At 41.6% G+C, this 19,844-nt stretch overlaps 1 protein-coding gene across 1 annotated transcript in view; it reads left to right on the plus strand.

Moving 5' to 3' along the window:
• The window catches only part of LOC125459436 (protein inscuteable homolog), a 410,574-nt gene that overhangs the window by 336,148 nt on the left and 54,582 nt on the right, over positions 1-19,844 (plus strand). Inside the window, exon 8 of the mRNA XM_059651868.1 lies at positions 15,916-16,087. Within this exon, the coding sequence (XP_059507851.1) occupies positions 15,916-16,087 (172 nt within the window). The remainder of the gene's footprint in view (positions 1-15,915; positions 16,088-19,844) is intronic.

Consider the following 19,844-nt stretch of genomic DNA (forward strand, 5'->3'; position numbering starts at 1 on the left):
GGCCAGGGTAAACATCCTGTGTGCATCTATTTGTTCCACACTTGTTAGAATTGTATATGTATTAGTCAGATCATACACATTAAAGGTGAAGATAACACCCAACAATCATTACTTTCGTGACTCACATGCAGAGACGGACGCTATGATAAATATGTGAGGAAATGCGAAGGAGCTATAGTTTTGCAGCACAGGCAATCTTAGTCATACAGCAAGGTAAAAAACCCCTTGATCCAATTCTACATGCCGATCATGCTCCCTAACTAAATTAGTCTCATTTGCCTATGTTTGGTCCATACCCGATACGTTAGCTTTCCTGCTCCTAAGATGCTGATTGGCCTGCTGTGTTCGTCCAGTTCTACACGTGGTTATCCCTCTAAACCTTTCCTACTTGTTTATAAAGTATTCAGTTTGTGGAATGTGGGTATTGCTGGCTGGTCAGCATTTTTTGCCTCATCCTTAGCTGCCCTTGAGAAGGTGATGGTGACCTGCCTCCTTGAACTGCTGCAGTCCTCCTGCTGGCAGTTGACCCACAATGTCATTAGGGAGAGAATTTAAGGATTTTGATCCAGTGACGGTGAAGCAGTGGCGATAGGTTTCCAAGTCAAGATGGTGTCGGGCTTGGAGGGGAACTTTAAAGTGGTGGTGTTTCCACATATCTGCTGCCCTTGACTTTCTAAATAGAAATGGTTGTGGGTTTGGAAGGTGATGTCTGAGGATCTTCGGTGAATTTCTGCAATGCATCTTCTACATACTACACACTGCTGCTACTGAGCGTCGGTGGTGGAGGGAATGGATGCCTGTGGATGTAGTGCCAATCAGGGTTGTTTTGTCCTGCATGGTATCAACCTTCTTGAGTGTTGTTGGGCCTGCACTCATCCAGGCAAGTGGGGAGTATTCCGTCATGCTCCAGATTTGTGCCTTGTACAATGTGGGCAGGCTTTGGGGAGTCAGGAGATGAGTTACTCACTGCAGAATTCGTAGCTTCCGACCTGCTCTTGTAGCTAAAGTGTTTATGTGATGAGCCCAGCTGAGCTTCTGATCAATGATAACCCTCAAGATATTGAAAGTAGGGATTCAGTGATAGCAACACCATTTAATATCAAAAGGAGGTGGTTAGATCATCCCTTATAGAGTCACAGAGTCGCATAGCAGAGAAACAAACCCTTTGGTCCAACTAGTCCTTGTCAAACAGAAACCCAAAGTAAGCTAGTCCCACCTGCCTACTTCTGGCTTACACCTGGCCTATATCCATCCAAACCTTTCCTATTCACGTATCTATCCAAATACCTTTAAATGTTGTAATTGTATCTGCATCCACCACTTCCTCAGGAAATGCATTCCACGCATAACTAACATCTGTGTAAGAAATCTGCCTCTCATGTCTTTTTTAAATGTCTCTCCTCTCACCTCAAAAATGTGCTCCCTAGTCTTGAAATCCCCCATCCTAGGAAATAACCAACTACCATTAACTCTATCTATACCTCTCATTATTTTATAAACTTCTATCAGATTGCCTCTCAACCTCTTCGGCATCAGTGAAAAAAGTCCCAACCTTTGTTTAAAACTTAAACCTGCCATACCCAGCAAGATTCTGGTAAATCTCTTCTGAGCGCTGTCCAGCTTGATAATATCCTTTCTTTAACTGGGCAAACAGAACTGGACACTGTATTCCAGAAGAGTCTTCACCAATGTCCTCAACATGACTTCCCAACTCCTTTACTCAAAGGACTGAGCAATGAAGGCAAGAATGCAAAATGCCTTTCTAACCACCCTGTCAGCATGTGATTCAAACTTCAAAGAATTATGTACCAGCATCCCTAGGTCCCTCTGTTCTATAATGCTATCCAAGGACCTATCATTAATTGGTTATAGCCTGACATTTATGTGGTGTGAATGTTACTTTCACTTGTCAGCCCAAGCCTGGATATTGTCCAGATCTTGTTGCATTTGGACATAGATTGCTGTAGTGCCTGAGGTATCGTGAATGTTGATGAACATTGCACAGTCATCAGTGAACATCCCCACTTCTGACCTTATGATGGAGGGAAGGTCTTTGATGAAGCAGCTGAAGATAGTCGGGCCTAGAACACTACCTTGACAAACTCCTGCAGAGCTATCCTGGAGCTGAGATGACTGACCTCCAACAATCACGACCATCTTCCTATGTGTCAGGTTTGACTCTAACCACTGGAGAGTTTGTCTCCTGATTCCCACTAATTCCAGTTTTGCTAGGGCTCCTTGATGCCATACTCGATCGAATGCAGCCTTAGTGTCAAGCAATGTCACTCTCTCAAATCCTCTGGAATTCAGCTCTTTTGTCCATGTTTGAACCAAGGCTGTGATGAGATCAGGAGCTGTGTGCCCCTGCAGAACCCACACTGAGCCTCACTGACCAGGTTATTGCTGAGCAAGTGCCGCTTGATAGCACTGTTCATAACATCTTCCATCACTTTACTGATGTTTGAGAGTAAACTGAGTGGCAGTAATTCGTCAGATTGGATTTGTGCTTCGTATTATGCATTGGACGTGCATAGGAAATTTCCACATTGCTGGGTAGATAGCAATGTTGTAATTGTGCTGGAACAGCTTGTCTATGGGAGCGGCAAGTTCCGGAGCTCAAGTCTTCAGTACTGTTGCCGGAATGTTTTCAGGGCCCGTAGCCCGTGCAGTATCCATTGTCTCCAATTGTTCCTTAATATCACGTGGAGTGAATCAAATTGACTATTCATGTAACTATCTAAGTATTTTTAAAATGTTGACATCTAACACTCCCTTTAGCAGTTCATTCCAGATACAAACCACCCTCTGTGTGAAAACTGTTACCCCTCATGTCCCTTTTATGTCTTTCCATCTCACCTTAAAATTATGCACTCTACTTATGAACTCCCCAATCACAGGGAAAAGACCTTGGCTACTCACCTTTTCTATTCTCCTTCGTGATTTTGTAAACCTCTTTAAGGCCACCCCTCAACCTAATATGCTCCTATTTAGCCTCTACTCATAACTCAATACCTCTAGTCCCCATAACATCCTTGTAAATCTTTTTTGCATCCCCTCGAATATAATAATATATTGTCTAAATGTTTCGCAGGGTGATCAGAGCTGTACACAACACTCTAAAAGTGGCCTCAACACTGATGAATCATACACTCAGTAATATGAGCAATGAAAGCAAGTGTGCCAATTGCCTTCTTAATCACTCCACCTACCTGTGATACAACTTTGAATGAACTATGTACTTGAACTCCTAGGTCTCATATTTCTATCATACTGCCCAGGTCCCTACCACTGACTGTGCAAGCCCTGCCCTTTTCATCTTACCAGATTGCAACAACTAGCATTTATCTAAATTAAACTCCAGCTGCCACTCCTTGGCACATTGGCCCAGTTGATCAAGGTCCCAACCTCACTGTCTACAATACCACTAATTTTTGTGTTATCTGCAAAATTACTGACAATACTTCCTAAATTCTCATCCAAATCATTTATATAAATGACAAACAGCAGTGCACCTAGCACTAATCCTGCCAGAAGATTACTGGTCACAGGCCTCCAGCCCAAAAAAGCAACCCTATACCAATACCCTCTGCCTTATACTGTCAAGTCAACTATTGATATGTCATGCCTTTTGTCAAAAACCAGGTGAAAATACTCAAAAGGAGAACAGGAAGCACTGGCATAAAATTGTGTTTGTGAACATTGACACATAGATCTTCAGGGTGGTATGGTGGCTCAGTGGTTAGCACTACTGCCTCACAGTACCAGGGACCTGGGTTTGATTCCGCCCGCGAGCGGCTGTCTATGTGGAGTTTGCACATTCTCCTTACGTCTGTGCGGGTTTCCTTCCACACTCCAAAGATGTGCAGGCAAGGTGGATTGACCATACTAAATTGCACGTAGTGTTCAGAGATGTGTAGCTTAGGTGGGTTATAGGGGATGGGTTAGGATGGGATGCTCTGTGGATCGGTGTGGACCTGTTGGGCTGAAAGGCCTGTTTCCACACTGTAGGGATTCTATGAAATCGATAAGAGTTCACATTCTGTACCGATTACCAGCCTGATGAAGGATTTTGGCCCAAAACATTGACTTTCCTGGTCCTCAAATGCTGTTTGACCGTTTCCAACTCCACATTTATTGTCCTGATCATAGTTTATACATTGTCAGCAAATCATAGAAACACAGGAAATGAGAGTAGGAATAGGCTGTTCCGCCTTTCAAGCCTGCTCTGCCATTCATTAATATCATGGCTGATAATCCAACTTAATAACCTGTTTCCATTCCCCAACCCCCCCACCCTGCTTCATCTCATCTGTTTAGTCCTCAGTGCTATACACAACTCAATCAGGCTCTGGTCATCAATGTCTGTGCATATACAGATGGTCAGATTATCTTCAGCTAAATAAAACAGCACTGTGGCTCAGTGGTTAGTACTGCTGCCTCACAGTGTCAGGGATCTAGGTTCAGTTCTGGTGAGGGATGACTGTCTTTGTGGAGTTTGCACATTCTCTGGGTGCTCCGGTTTCCTTCTGTAGTCAAAAGATGTGCAGGTTATGTTGATTGGTTGGCCCTAGTAAACTGTGCAGGATAGGTTGGTTGGCCATTGGTAAATGTGTGGTTATGGGGATAAGATGTGGGGCTGGGTCTGAGTGGGGTCCTCTTTGGAAGCTTATTGCAGATCTGATGGGCCAAATGGCCTCTTTCTGCACCTAGGGATTCTATGAACTTAAAACTTCAATATGTCACAGGTTCATGTGACTGACTAGATCATACAGAAACACAAGTTTGAATTCTTAGATCCCAGCACCATCACTAGAAACCTTTGTAACTTGGATTACTTCTGTTCCAAGAGAAAACAGACAAGCTGAACTCTAGGAAGTGACTCCTTCTGTCTTTGAAATTAGTTTAAATGACTTCATTTAACATGAGGCTCTTAGTTTTACAATGGCAAAAACCTGTGATATTTGATGATTTTGTGCCGACAGACTGCTCGCTGTGTATGATTAGTTAAGCCTCAATGTGATTACTTTGTTAGAAAGAGAAACTGCGCTGAGTTTGGCGCTGTAAGCGTGGAAGCAGACATTTTAAAGCATTGTCAGCTCCTGCACATATGGAAACTGGTATATCACGTCTGCCTATCGTTGAGGCATAAACTACATCAGTTGTACTGGATGCAGTTACAGAGATGGGGAATGACAAAGCTATGGAGCAATTTAAAAATGAGCATTGCTTGACCAACAGCCAATATAACATTTTGCTGCCAATAACAGAGAAGTGACAGGCATGGTAGACCGTTTTTATGATTTGTGGAATCATTGCGATGTAAAGCAGAATGACATGCTGCTGACTGTTGCTATTTGACCTGTGAGTAAATATGTAATGGGAGAGGATGTCATGCTTCTATCTCTGCCTCCTCTTCCCACATGCTCCTGTTTTGTTGTCAGGAGTAAATAAACCAGGCTGTTTCTGTGTTTTGTGAAAATGGTGATCTCCCTTCAGTTTTGTTGGGTAGCAGTGTGAAATGTGAGGAGGATGTTATGAGAATACAGGGTGACTTGGACAGGCTAGGTGAGTGGACAGATACATGGCAGATGCAGTTTAATGTGGATAAATGTGCGGTTATACACTTTGGTGGCAAGAACAGGAAGGCAGATTACTATCTCAATGGAGTCAAGTAAGGTAAAGGGGAAGTACAACGAGATCTAGGTGTTCTTGTACATCAGTCAATGAAAGCAAGCACGCAGGTACAGTAGGCAGTGAAGAAAGCTAATAGCATGCTGGCCTTCGCAACAAGAGGAATTGAGTATAGGATCAAAGAGGTCCTTCTGCAGCTGTACAGGGCCCTGGTGGGACCGCACCTGGAGTATTGTGTGCAGTTTTGGTTTCCAAATTTGAGGAAGGACATTCTTGCTATTGAGGGAGTGCAGCGTAGGTTCACGAGGTCAATTCCCAGAATGGCGGGACTATCATATGTTGAAAGATTGGAGCGACTGGAGTTGTATACACTTGAGTTTAGAAGGATGAAAGAGGATCTGATTGAGGCATATAAGATTATTAAGAGATTGCACACTCTGGAGGCAGGAAGCATGTTTCTGCTGATGAGTGAGTCCAGAACCAGAGGACGCAGTTTACAAATAAGGGGTAGGCCATTTAGAACAGAGTTGAGGAAAAACTTCTTCACCCAGAGAGTGGTGGATATATGGAATGCTCTGCCCCAGAAGGCAGTGGAGGCCAACTGTCTGGATACTTTCAAGAAAGAGACAGATAGAGCTCTTAAAGATAGTGGAATCAAGAGTTATGGGGATAAGGCAGGAACAGGTTACTGATTGTGGATGATCAGCCATGATCATAATGAATGGTGGTGCTGGCTCGAAGGGCTGAATGGTCTACTCCAGCACCTAGTGTCTATTGTCTTCTGAATGATGTCGTCTGCAATAGTGCAATCATGAGGGTCAGTACTCACTGGAAGAGAATCTCTTGCTGTTTTGTTTTAAACTGTCATCTTAGTCTAGCCATTACAAAGTTAGCACCAATGTTGACAGTTTAAATGATGGGTTTAATCAGAACTGAGATGAAAATATGGCACCTATCCAGAGTTTGCCAGTGAAAGAGCTAATTATATAAGTGCACAATGTAGACAACCATTTATCTGAGGTTATAAAAATGGCTGTTGACTGGATAAGATTAGACTGAGACTTGTTTTTAAAACCGTAGGGTGGGATTTTATGGGGGCCTAAATGACATAGACTAAGTGAGATGTGTGTCAGAATTAAAGGGGGGTTGTTGTTTGTTAAATAACCTTATTCGCGCCACAACTCACCTCATTAATATTCAGAGGAAACATGACATGGAAAGCAGAGCCATTCCTGGCAGATTCAGCTTGCTGCTTGATGCAAAGGATCTTCACCTGCATCTCAGCACAATCCATGGGCACCAGCTGCATATACGTCTTCTCTACAGACGTTGGTATCTGGCACCTGTTAACCCATCATGGCTATCATGGAACCTCTCTGATATGCTTGTAGGCTGCTCATCTTGCAGGTGCACCATCAACAGACATTGAAAAACTATAGCCGAGACACTCTGCATGCGCATAAAGGGACACTGCTCAAGGACTGGAGCACACTGCATTGTGAGGCTTCTCACTCGCTGTCCTCGTGCTCGTTCACGTGGTGCCTACTGCATGCTCACAGCATCCATTCCCTACGTTGTCTTGCCTGTTAACACATTGGCTAGAGCCAGAGGCTGTCAGTGCAGTCATCATGAGATGCTCTTTACAAAGAACAAAGAACAGTATAGCATAGGAGCAGGCCCTTTGGCCCACCAAGTCTGCATTGGCAAATGATAACTTTCTAAACTAAAACATTTCACCTCTAACGCAGTACGTATCCTTCTATTCGCTGCCTATCTTGAATCCATCATGATGCCTCTTAAACGTTGCTATTGTATCTGCCTCTACCACTTCCTCTGGCAGTGCATTCCTTACATTTACCACACTCTGTCAAAAAACTTGCCTCTCACATCTCCATTAAACTTACCCGCTTTTACCTAAAACCGATGTTGCCTAGTAATTGCAATTTCTACACTGGGGAAAAAAGACTCTGACCATCCATTCTATCCAAGCATTTCATCAATTTGTAAACTTCTATTAAGATGCCCTTCATCCTTCAACATTCAAGTGAAAACAAATTAACTTTTTCCCCATCATTCCTTACAGTTAATACCCTCTAAGCCAGCTAACAGCCTGGTAAGACTTTTTTGTACCCTCTCCAAAGCCTCCATGTCCTTCTGACATCATGGAGACCAGAACTGTACACAATATTCCAAATGTGGCCTAACTAAACTCACAACATGACTTGCCAATTTTTATACTCTATGCCCTGACTGATGAAGACAAACATGCCGTGTGCCTTCTTGACCACTTTATCCACTTGTTTTGCTACTTTCAGGGAATTGTGGACCTGTATGCCTAGATCTCTCTGTATGTTAATACCTCTATGGATTCTGCCCTTTATTGTATAGTTCCTGCATCAGAACTTCCAAAATGGCTAAAATCATAGAATGTTTATCAATGTTTAAGTAGACTACTCAGCTTGCCATTTTTATATGGGGTGTTTGCAAATACAACCCAAATTTTTAGTCCCATTCCCTCTCTATAATCCCACAGGCCTGTAAACTTTTGCTATTCAGAAAATTATTAAATTGCCTTTTAAAAGCTATTGATTGAATCTGTCTATGCTGGATTGACAGTTGTATTCCAGGTCTTAATTACTTAGTGCAGTAAAAGATATTCTCATGTTGCAGTTGCTTGTTTCATAATTCACCTAATTAATGCCACATAATTCCTACAGTGTGGCCATTCAGCCCACTGAGCCCACACTGGCCCTCTGAAGAGCATCCCATCCCCTACCCTTGCATTTCCCACCTTACACACTTATGGGCAATTTAGCATGTCCAATCCACTTAACCTGCACATCTTTGGACTGTGGGAGAAAACCCATGAAGCATGGGAAGAATGTGCAAATTTCACACAGACAGTCACCCAAGGCTAGAATTGAACCTGGGTCCCTGGTGCTGTGAGGCTGCAGTGCTAACCACTGAGCCACCAAGCTGCCCTGCCCTCCGTTTTCTAACCCTTCTGGCAACAAGAATGGACTCTCACTCTGTGAAACAGGCACCACAAGATTTTAACATACCTTTCAGATCTTCTCTCATCCACATCTTCTCTGGGTAGAAGTGCTCTAACTTCACCAACATACGCACATAATGGAGATGTCTGATCTCTGGAGCCAATCGTATAAATCCTACTTGCAATCCCTCCAATGCTTTCACAGTCTTCCTAAAGTGTGCTCCCAGATTTGATTCGATTTATTGTTGTCACAAATACCTAAGTACAGTGAAAAGTTTTGTTTTGCAAGCAGTATAGGCAGATCATAACATACAATTATACAGATCATAGGGTGATTGAACAGAGTGAGGTACGCAAAGTTACAGCCTTGCAGGAGGTGTAAAAAAGCAAGATCAATGTTAGCTTTGAAAGTTGAGAGGTCCATACAGCAGTCTAATAACAGCAAGGAAGAAGCTGTTCTTGAACCTGTTGGTAAGCGTGTTTAAGCTTTTGTATCTTCTACCAGACAGAAGAGGTTGGAAGAGATTATAATGATGTTGCTGCCCTTCTACAGCAACGAGAAGTGCAGATTGAGTCAGTTGTTGGGAGGTTGGCTTGTGTGATAGTCTGAGCTGTGTTCACAACTTTCTATAGTTTCTTACCGTCCTGGGCAGAGCATTTGCTGTACCAAGCCATGATGGATCCAGATAGAATGTTTTTTTTATGGTGCATCTATAAATATTGGTGCAAGTCATGCTGAATTTCCTCTTAGATTGGGCTCAATATTCCAGTTTAGGCCCAACCAGTGTCTTATATAGGTTTGCTATAATTTCTTTACTTCTTTACTTTCTTTATAGGTCACAGATCCTGTTTGTCTCATTAACTGCATAACTATTGCTAGCATTTCTGATTTGTCTGGTACACCACTCTGTGTCAAATCCTGTCACCTTTACAATACATTTTTATGCAGGCATTTTTGCAAAATATGACCAGATTTTTAGTAATCAAACTATTCCCAATAAAGGTGTGGATTAAAGTTTCTGGAGTGGCAATTTATGCCATGAGTTGTGTAAAGCAAAAATAGTGGATGCCAACACTGGGTTGGAAGAATGATTGAAAAGGTAAAATAGGAATTGAGACAAAAGTTGGGAGTTGGTTGTAACAAGTGCGGTGGTAGCAGTCTTCGAGTTGGGAGGATAGAAAGAACAACCATACCTGTTTGAATCTGTCAGTAACTTTATTATAGCATAGGCAGAGAACGGAGTGAGTTAACATTTAATTTCATTTGGCTTTATTGGAGTAGACTGTTTTGGTTTTACTCCAACTAGCCATGATTTCTGACAAGTATTTGTAGCTAATCACTTATGTTTACATTGTTTATTTTTAATCTTCCATCTACTCAATGTATCAATTGATCAATGTTTTATTGAAAATAAATGTTTTGTGTAAAGTAGAAACTATAAATGGGGCATTGTACGACAGGCATTTCAAGTTTTTTGTCTAAATGATGTCTGCAGAACCATTCAAGCAATTGTGGCTTCATTGAAAATGCTTGAATGAATTACTGCCCTGGACCGTGCAATTAGCTACTACTTGTACCAAGTTAAAGAAGGCTCTGCCAAAGTGATTATTTCACAAAGCAAAAAAACTTTTGTGAACATAAAAAGAGACAAGGCAGTCGGTTAATTTTATCCGTAAAGCTTTTTGGAATCATATGATTGATTGTGAAATTTACTCCCAGATCTTCATTAAGATATTGTGATATCACCTGGAATTGTGGCTCAGTTATGAAAATCATATTTCATAAATGGCTTCCAGACATGAGGCACAATTTGCTTGGCTGAGATTGTATTACCTTATACAATCCTCCAGTGAAAGGTACAGCCTTGCATATCACTGATAATTAAACTTTCTGTCATTCTACAACTTAGTAATTGCCTGGATTACTAGTTCCAAGCATGCTTTGAAAGCAGTTTGTAACATGAAAATTTATTTTCAATTGATAAATTTTGTTTTTGTTTTGTTGTTTTGTACAGAAAGCTTTTTGGCATTTTAAAATTGTTTTCCTATGTTCAAAATTACATTAATTTGTAATTCCTTCATATGTTAATAAAATAGGGCCCTTTCTGTGAAGCCTGTTAATGAATTGCCTGTGTGCATTTTTGTCTTACATTCCACAGTGTGATTTCCAGCATCTTTATCTCTTCAGTCAGATGCCTTATAAAAGCACAGGAACAAACCCTTGAGCCCCTATGTCTGCGTCAAAAAATATACCATTGTTAAACTAAATTTCACCTGCCTGCACATAGCCCATATCCTCGTTTTCCCTGCCTTTTAACCTGTCTGCCTGTTAAGGAAAATATTAACCTGGGGCTCTGCATTACTAGCCACAGTGACAATTCCACTATGTCAATGCCTCCCCTTTATATTCAAGCCCTATCAATGAGACATGAACACACAACCTAATCTGATATTTTAGTACATTACTGAGGGACTTCTGCACTATTGGAGGTTTACTGCTTCTAATTGAGATGTTAAAGCATTGCTCCTATCAGTTCATGTTGACATAAAATAAACCAATGGCAATATTAAAGGAGAGTAACAATTTCTCACAGTCTCTCCTGGCCAACATTCACCACTAAACCACCACCATTAAAATAAGTCAATGTTTCTGGGATTTTTCTGTGTTCAACTTAGCTGTTGTCTTTGTCCATAAAACCATGGTGAGACCCCACTAAACCATGCAGTGACTTTAAGCTTCATGAGAATTTGAAGCACACGACATGCCAGATTGTTGTTCTCCTTTCAGAATCAAAATCAAGAAATTCAGTTTGTTGTTTGTTATGTCTGACTGATGACTACTCTCCTTTGACTTTGAGCCACGGCCATTTGGTTGATGCGCACGCAGTGCATTTGCTAGTGCAAGCCTCAGTTGGGAGAGTGACATAGCAATGTACGGTACAGCAACATTTTCACCCACTTTGCTAATGAGTGCTGACAACCATGACATGATGTCTTGCTTTGTTTCTGCACCAAACACCAGGGCCAGATAGAAAACCTTTGAGTCTTTCAGATTTAGCTATGGGGCCAAAGTGGAAAAAGGCAAGGTGGGAATGCAATGAATATCTAGGTAGAGTCGAACTGAGTGCATGCTTAGAGTTGTTCCCTGGACAAATCTATCAGCCTGACCCCACATGCAAAATGCCTTTGCAACAACAATGAAAGGCACCGATGCACTCCTAGGTATAACATTAAAGTGCAGAACCATGTTGTAAGTGGATGAGAGATATGCCGTGATGATGTGGTGAAGCTGGCAGATGTTGAATGGCAAGTTCCATGAACATGGGCTGTACGCGATCACTAACTATGGAGCGCACCCTGAAATGTTGGAGCCGAATATCTAAGGAAGAGGTCCAGAGAAACAAACAGAAGGCCTGAGTCGCCAAATACCTGTTCTGTCAGGAACTGCCAATGTCTGGTTGCTATCTAGTGGCAGAATTGGAGAATATATATTCAAGAGGTGATATTAGGTAATAATGAATGATAATCTATGTTAACACACCTCTTGCTGGTCGCTAGCAAAAATCTCACCTCAACATCCAGGACTTGGTTGAAAAATACGACCTTTTGCTCTCAACAGCAAGAAGGACCTTGCTGGACATTTTGTCAAATTTCCAAATTTTCTTGCCAGAAACTACGTAGTTCAGGGGTGACGAAGACTCTGCCTGTCATTATGCTGCACAGCAATCTTGCTATTGTAAATGCCTGCCTGTAAATACTCTGCCAATATCAAGAATGTCCCCTTCCATGAACGTCGAGATTGTCAGCTTGGTCAGTCCATTTTCCAGTAAAGTATGTTCATTTTCCCTGAAATGTGAGGATGGAAATTTCAGCAACACTTAATCTTTCCATTTGACATCCTGGTTCCCTATCACTTCATTTGTTCAAGACTTTTAAGACAATCCTTCCAAGCTTCCATTTCCCTCCATTGAGGATTGACAATGATCTCCTCGGGTACCTGAGATGTCACTGACTGCCTTCAGCGTGCCTGCCCTGTAAGGTGTTCATGCTGACAGCTTATATTTACTGCATCAACCCCTTGTTAGAAGCAGAATTTCACCAAGGGTCTGGCTACATCGGGCCCCCATGCTGCTGACCATGCTGAGGCTGTTGACCTCACTGGTGATCTTTGGGCATACTTCTATCACATACTTGACAGGCCTGCTGCTGGGAAACGAAATATTTCTCCCAGTCCCTGGAGTAGCCCAGGAACTAGCAAACACAGGGCCTCGCTAATAGGACACATGATCATGTCACTCCTTTGATAGACTGTTTCCTCATAGGGTTGAGTCCTGCTAGCAACTTGCATTTTGAATCAGCATGTATCGAGCATCTAGATCCTGCTGCCTGTTGTTTAATGGCTACCATAGAGTCTCCCACTACTTGGTCGCTTCCCACAGAAGGCTAACATCTAGTGTGCTCCAGCCTTCGATGAAAACAATCTCTCCATCAGGATGACACTGAAAGCATGAAAATCTAGCTCAGAGTTGTGTTTCACCATGAACTTTGAAATTGAATCAATCTTGGAGTGTATTTAAGTATTGAACATGGATCCCAGTTGTAAATTGTTCTATTTGCAGAACATGTTGGGTATGAACTGACGCCAGTGATAGTGGAACATGGACATCACTTTTTGAAATTAACACACTAGTTATAAAATTAAAGCAAAACAGTTAGGTCATATTTGATATATCTGATGAATTGTCACAACAATCAAAACCTGTTAGTAGCATTGATGCCTCAGAAGAATATACCATTAATTCTGACAGAAATAATGCTCAGGAGGTTGATGACACTACAGACTCTATGGAAAAAAGAGACTGTTTCTAAGTTATTGATAACACAGTGTGGACCCTGCTGTGTTCCTCCAGTCCCACATTGTGTTATCTCTGACTTCAGCATTTGCTGTTCTTACTGTCTTTGAGTGAGTTATAACCCTACTACAAAGTCATTTCTGAAGAAAGGTTCCGACCCAAAATGTCAACTTTCTTGCTCATCTGATGCTGCCTGGCTTGCTGTGTTCCTCCAGTCCCACACTGTGTTATCTCTGACTCCAGCATCTGCAGTTCTTACTATCTCTGAGTTTCTAAGTTATTGATGTGGTGTATGGGTCTGAAAGAGTTAACATTGACATGTGCTGTAACCAGTACCCACTGTGATAGGTGCTTGATGGGCAGCTTAGGATCTTGAATGAGTGAAACCTAACATCTGGTCCTCCTCAAAGTCCTGTAACAACATCTGTCATATCAATATAACATGTTACTATCATGCAATAAATTGTATCTTGTCAACTACGAGAGACTTCTAGTGAGACCAGGAAGTGGTTTTCCTCTGCCCCACACGGGACCAAGCCAACCCTATATTTCTGACACTGAAAATGGTTGACAGCAACAGACCTTACCATAAGCTGTGACTCATACCTAGTAGCGAGCTCATGAGTTCATACAACTATCAATGTCAGAAGTTTTAAGACCAAAGGTGAGAATGAGGTTGCCAGTACTGACCATAGCCAATGTCAAAGAGACTGAAATATACAATTGTGGGTTTTCCACCTTTTCTCTCACATCAAACTGCAAATGGATAACTATGCTCATTATCGACCAATCAGATTGAGTGGGTGGGATGACCTACTGGGTCTGCCAAAGGAAAATGTTCTCATTAAAGGACTCCTGGCATGGATCAGAAAAGCTTCAGCTGCACATGAATCTTGATAGTTACTGCAATCACTGTTGGACCTAGGAAGGTTACTCACTTGGTCTGTTACCTGGAGGTCCAACAGAAGGATCTTGGGGCAGTGATGAAGTGATGTTGCTGTGGACAGGAGAAAGAGGACAGACTCTTAAACCACAAAAGAAGTAGCTGTGGAAGTCAGTCGCACAAGCATGGACATTCCAACTTTGAGAGGATTTTGAACTGCAGCTAAGTGATGTAGTAATTCCAGGGTCAGTTGCATAATCTATCTTTCCTCGTGTTATCCTACACTTCACTCTTCTGTTTCTCTAGGCATGATCTCAAATCCCCACCAAACAGCCCAACACTCATACACATCCATATGAAATTATGCTGTCACATCATTATCTCACAGAGACCCTCATAAATGTCTTCCAACTTTCTCCACCTCCCCTGCTGCCAACCATACGAGCTCCTGGGCAATTTCCATACTCCTCTATTGTATCTTCTTGCAACAGAAGCCTGTAGACTGTATGCTGTATCCCAGTGGAGTCAGGAGTCTATGTCCATCACTCATTTCACATTCACCTCTAAACCTCTCTGATTAAAATTCGCAAGTGATGATGTCAGGATCCAGAAATGCATGAGTTAAGGCTGAGCAGGCATCCAAGCCTCTGGTTATTGTCAAAGCTCAACTTAAGCCATGCTTTAAACCAATCCCCTGCCCACTCCAATCACTTCATTCTAAGTGAATTACAGGTAGAAGTGAAATCAGAAGGGAGCTTTCCATACATGAGGCGGTAGCAATCTGGAACTGGTGCTTCCAGAAGGCAATGCGGATAACGGATTGATTGAAATTTTGAAGACTGATTTTGAAAAACCACATTTAGATAAGAGTATGTAGAGATCTAGACAGAGGCAGGTAATTGAATTGAACCAAGAGACCAATCATGCTCTAGTGGAGTAGTGAAGCGTTCTTGAGGGCTTAAGTAGCCTACTGCTTTCTTCTGTACCTTTCCATCTTTGTGGATTTTGAGTGAATCTGATCATTTAGTATTAAATATCCCTGAATATTGGACACATTTATTCTTACAACACAATGCTTGATCTTTGCACCCATATCTTTGCAGATCTTTTAGGATTGCTTGTATGTGAACCAGCCTTTTTAATCCACTAGAGATTGCAAGAACTGCAGATGCTGGAGTCAGAGATAATGCAACATGGAGCTGGAGAAACACAGCAGGCCAGGCAGCATCAGAGGAGCAGGAAAGCTGATGTTTTGGGTCAAGACCCTTCTTCAGACCTTTCTCATAATCCACCAGTCTTGTTTAAGTTTGAGACAATGCCCAGAGCTGAAAATCGAGGTGTCCAGTAACGTACAGCCTTCTGCACATTTCTATGTTCCAATTTCTATTGACTATATCTTTCCAGAGTTAATAAAGCTGTGTATGGTTTTGAAAAATCAACCTACTACTCTCTGCTGTGACTGGTGAAAAATGGACTATTGAATGTGGCTTAAAATGTACACTTATTAATTATTTCTTTATTCAGAAAACATTATCGATTATCTTTATTTTCAGGTGGATGGTGTGCTGTGCTTGGCTGATCTCCTCACTAATGAAAGAAATTCTGAAGCCACTCGTGCAGAAGCTGCAGCATTGGTGTCACAAATTACATCTCCACACATCAACTTTACACAGCATCTCAGCAGCTTCTTAGAGAACATGGAGGACATAGTAACAGCGCTTATCAGTGAGTATCCCCAAGGCACAGCTTGATTGATGAGAAGCTAATCTGAAAGAAGCAAGTTTAACTTTTAATGCTTTTTCACTGGTGATTTCATTTGTCTTGCTTTTGTTTCCAATAAAGTATAGTACAGAGGTAATGTTCCCACCTCTGAGCCAGGAGACCTTGGTTCAAGTCCTACTTGCCACCAGCAATGCTTCATCACATCTCTGCACAGGCTGATTAATAATATCTGTTCCAATAAAGCATAGCTGAAAAGAAATATGGTCCTTAGAGACAATCTGTTCAGTCCCTGTTTCCTGAATATTATCAAGGACATAGGAGTATAATGCACAAGCAAAATAACGCCTTTTCAGTGTCAGAAGTGCATTTTTCACAAAGCATCCACTGGGTCTAATCATTTGTATGGTTTCTTACCTCTTCATGTTTGGCTTGCAGGTTATCTCTGATTAATACACATACCAATGAACTGAATATCTTAGTTTTGAAATAATTGTAAAAATTGAACAATAAAGGTGAATTTGGTGTTGATAGTATACCAAATGATGTGTGAGAATAACTAGTGAAGAATACACCTCTGTCGTGAAATCTGTTTCTATGATGTGTCGAGATTAAAAAGTAATAATACCACTCTTAGTTCTTTTCTAGCATTAAAGTCAGCTCAGAAGATATTCGATTATGTGAACTATCTCAATTCCATCTGCATAAGTGCATGCTTTCCATTGTGAAAATTCCTTTCAGCATTTGCATTGCGTTTTCAGAATGTCTCAACTCTAGACATTGTAGCTTTTACACCATTGATTGAAGCAGCATTTAAAATATTTAACTATGTGACTTAGGACAGAACAAATAAATCCTTCAAAGTTTGCGAGAAGATTTGTAGTTCGGGTTATGGATGAAGGTGTGCGCATGCTCACCAAACCGGTGAGTTTGGTTGCAAACCTACCTGCTAGGTAACATCTCCAGTGTAGTGTTAGTATTCTGCCCGCTCGTAGTGTATATGCCTGAGTTTGCTGGGATGGTTGGTATTACTTTTGGTTCTGTTTCTAAGTGGTTTATACAGTCTAATTCAGTGTTATTGTTTTTGGAGTTCTGGTTTGAATACCAGGCCTCCAGGAATTCCCTTGCGTGTTCCTGTTCAGCTTGTGCGGTTATCGATGTGTTGTCCCAGTCGGATTTGTGTCCCTCGTTGTCCGTGTGTAGCGAGACAAATGAGAATTGGTTGTGTCTCTTGGTGGCTAGTTGGTGTTCATATATCTGTATAGTCAATTTTCTTCTTGTTTGGCCTACCTAGTGTTTCTCATAGTCTTTGCATGGTATTTAATATATAACTGCAGATTTGCCGGTTTTGGGTGTGGGATCCTTTATGTTTGTCAGTAATTGTCATAGGGTCGTTGTTGGTTTGTGGAATACTCTGACACCTAAGTGCCTGAGTGGTCTTGTGGTCATCTCTGAAATGTCCTTGATATATGGTAGGGTGACGACTGAGTCTGGTCATGTTGTGTCTTCCTGTTGCAGTCTGTCTCGGAGGTAATGGCGGATTGTGCTTTTTCGTTATCCCATTTCTTTTGAAGACTCCATGTAAGTGTTCCAGTTCTGCTTTGCAAAGTTCCAGGCTGCTGCAATGTGTTGTGGCTCATTTAAATAGTGTCCTGATGCAGCTCTGTTTGTGGGCATTGGGGTGGTTGCTAGTGTAATTGAGTGTTTGGTCTGTCTGTGTGATCCTTTTATGTGTGTTAGTCTGGAGCTCCATGTTGCTTCTGTGTTCTACCATTATGTCCAGGAAGGATAGTTGGTTAAGAGATAACAAGGTGTAGAGCTGGATGAACACAGCAGTCCAAGCAGCATCAGAGGAGCAGGAAAGCTGATGTTTCAGGTCAGGACACTTCAGAAAAATAGTTGGTTGCCGTTTTCTTCTTCTTTCATGAATTTTATCCTGGCACAGATGTTGTTTGTGTCACTGGGTTTCTTCTGGTTTTGTGTGTTTAATAATCAAGAAGCTGTCATCTATATATCAGACCCAAAGTTTGGGTTGTATAGTGGGGAGCACTGTCTGTTCCTACCTTTGCACTACTGGTTCTGCAATCCATCCTGATACTGGGGATCCCATTGGTGTTCCATTGATTTATTTGTATTTTCTGTTGTTGAAGGTGAAGTAGGTTGAGAGGCACAGATCTCGTAGTTTCATGGTGGTGCCCTTATTGATGATGTTGCGTGCCCTGGATTGCGTGTTTATGTGATTTGTCCAGCAGTGTGGCAGGTGTTTCTTTGGCTAGCTCAATGTTTATGGGTGTAAGTAGTGATGTCACATCAATGATATTTCAGAGATGACCACAAGACCACTCAGACCCCTATCAGAGTAGCCCACAACTGACAACGACAGCTACCGATGAATATAAAGGATCCTAAACCCAAAACCAGCAAAACTGGGGTAATTTACAAATTACCATGCAAGGACTGTGAGAAACACTACATAGCCCAAACCGAAGAAAATCAACTGTACAGCTACATGAACACCAACTAGCCACCAAGAGACATGACCAGTTCTCACTTGTCTCGCTACACATGACAACAAGGGACACAAATTCAACTGGAACAACACATAGATAATTGCACAAGATAAACAGAGATACACCAGAGAATTCCTGGAGGCCTGGAATTCCAATTGGAACTCCTACAACCAACGCATTGAATTAGATGCTGCACACAAACAATTGAGAAACAAAACCAAAAGTGCCACGCCAACAAACCAAGGTATATAAATAATAAACAGGACAGAACACTGTTGCTTCACTGGAGGCGCACTGACGATGTTACCTTGGAGGGTGACAAATCGTTTGTAACCAAACCAAACGGCTCGGTGCGCATGTCTACAATTTCAATGAATCCCTCCTCAAGTTGGCTGATGGGATTGTGGAATATGCTACTGAACAGCTATGCAAAATAAACATAAATGGTGACCGGATGATGATTATACTACAGAATGGATGATTTTAGCCCTAATCAAAAAAACATATTTCCTTGTGTCCTTCTCATGCTATTATCATGATGAAACAATCAAGGTAAGAGATGTCTCAGTTCATTTACTGCAGCTTTCTTCCATTAGTTTTAGATTAAACACAAATACCTTCAATCCTTTTGCCAGTGTTCGACGCTTTAAATTTAATACGTTTTAGAGAATTAAAGTTTTGAAGGATTGTGGGAAATGGATTTGTTTGCAAGTACCAGGTATCCTTTCAAAGAGATCTCTTGTTTAGTTCAGTTGGAGGGGAGCCTGCTAAGACCAAGCTCAGTTAGAGGGAAGTTGCCTAAGAACAAGTGACCCAGCTTATCTTTCCCATTTCTGGAAAGAAAACTCTCTTCTTGAGTTAAGGGTGAAACTTCTTTGTTCTTTTGAAAATTATACATGTGTGATCTGTGACTTCATCAGTAACTTATAATGATGAGTTGAGTTGATTAATACGTGGGATATGACATAATTGCTCGTACAGAGACATGACTGAGCTAGGGGCAGGGCTAGTAGTTCAATATTCCAGAGTATAGAATCAATAAGCAAGAAAAGTTGTTGTGGGGGTTGGGATGTAAAAGAGACGGTAGTGTCACAATAGTTGACCTAGGGTTTCCTGTTTTCCAACTCCCTTCCAATATTGATCATGCGTTAGCCTCTGCAATAAAAAGGGATGATTATATTAAACAACAACGGATGAATAAAGATATTAAGGAAATTGCAAGGCTCTTTGCCGGAGTACAGGTAGTTCTCCTA

The sequence above is a fragment of the Stegostoma tigrinum genome, chromosome 17 (assembly GCF_030684315.1).
Source record: "Stegostoma tigrinum isolate sSteTig4 chromosome 17, sSteTig4.hap1, whole genome shotgun sequence".
Lineage (NCBI taxonomy): Eukaryota > Metazoa > Chordata > Chondrichthyes > Orectolobiformes > Stegostomatidae > Stegostoma > Stegostoma tigrinum.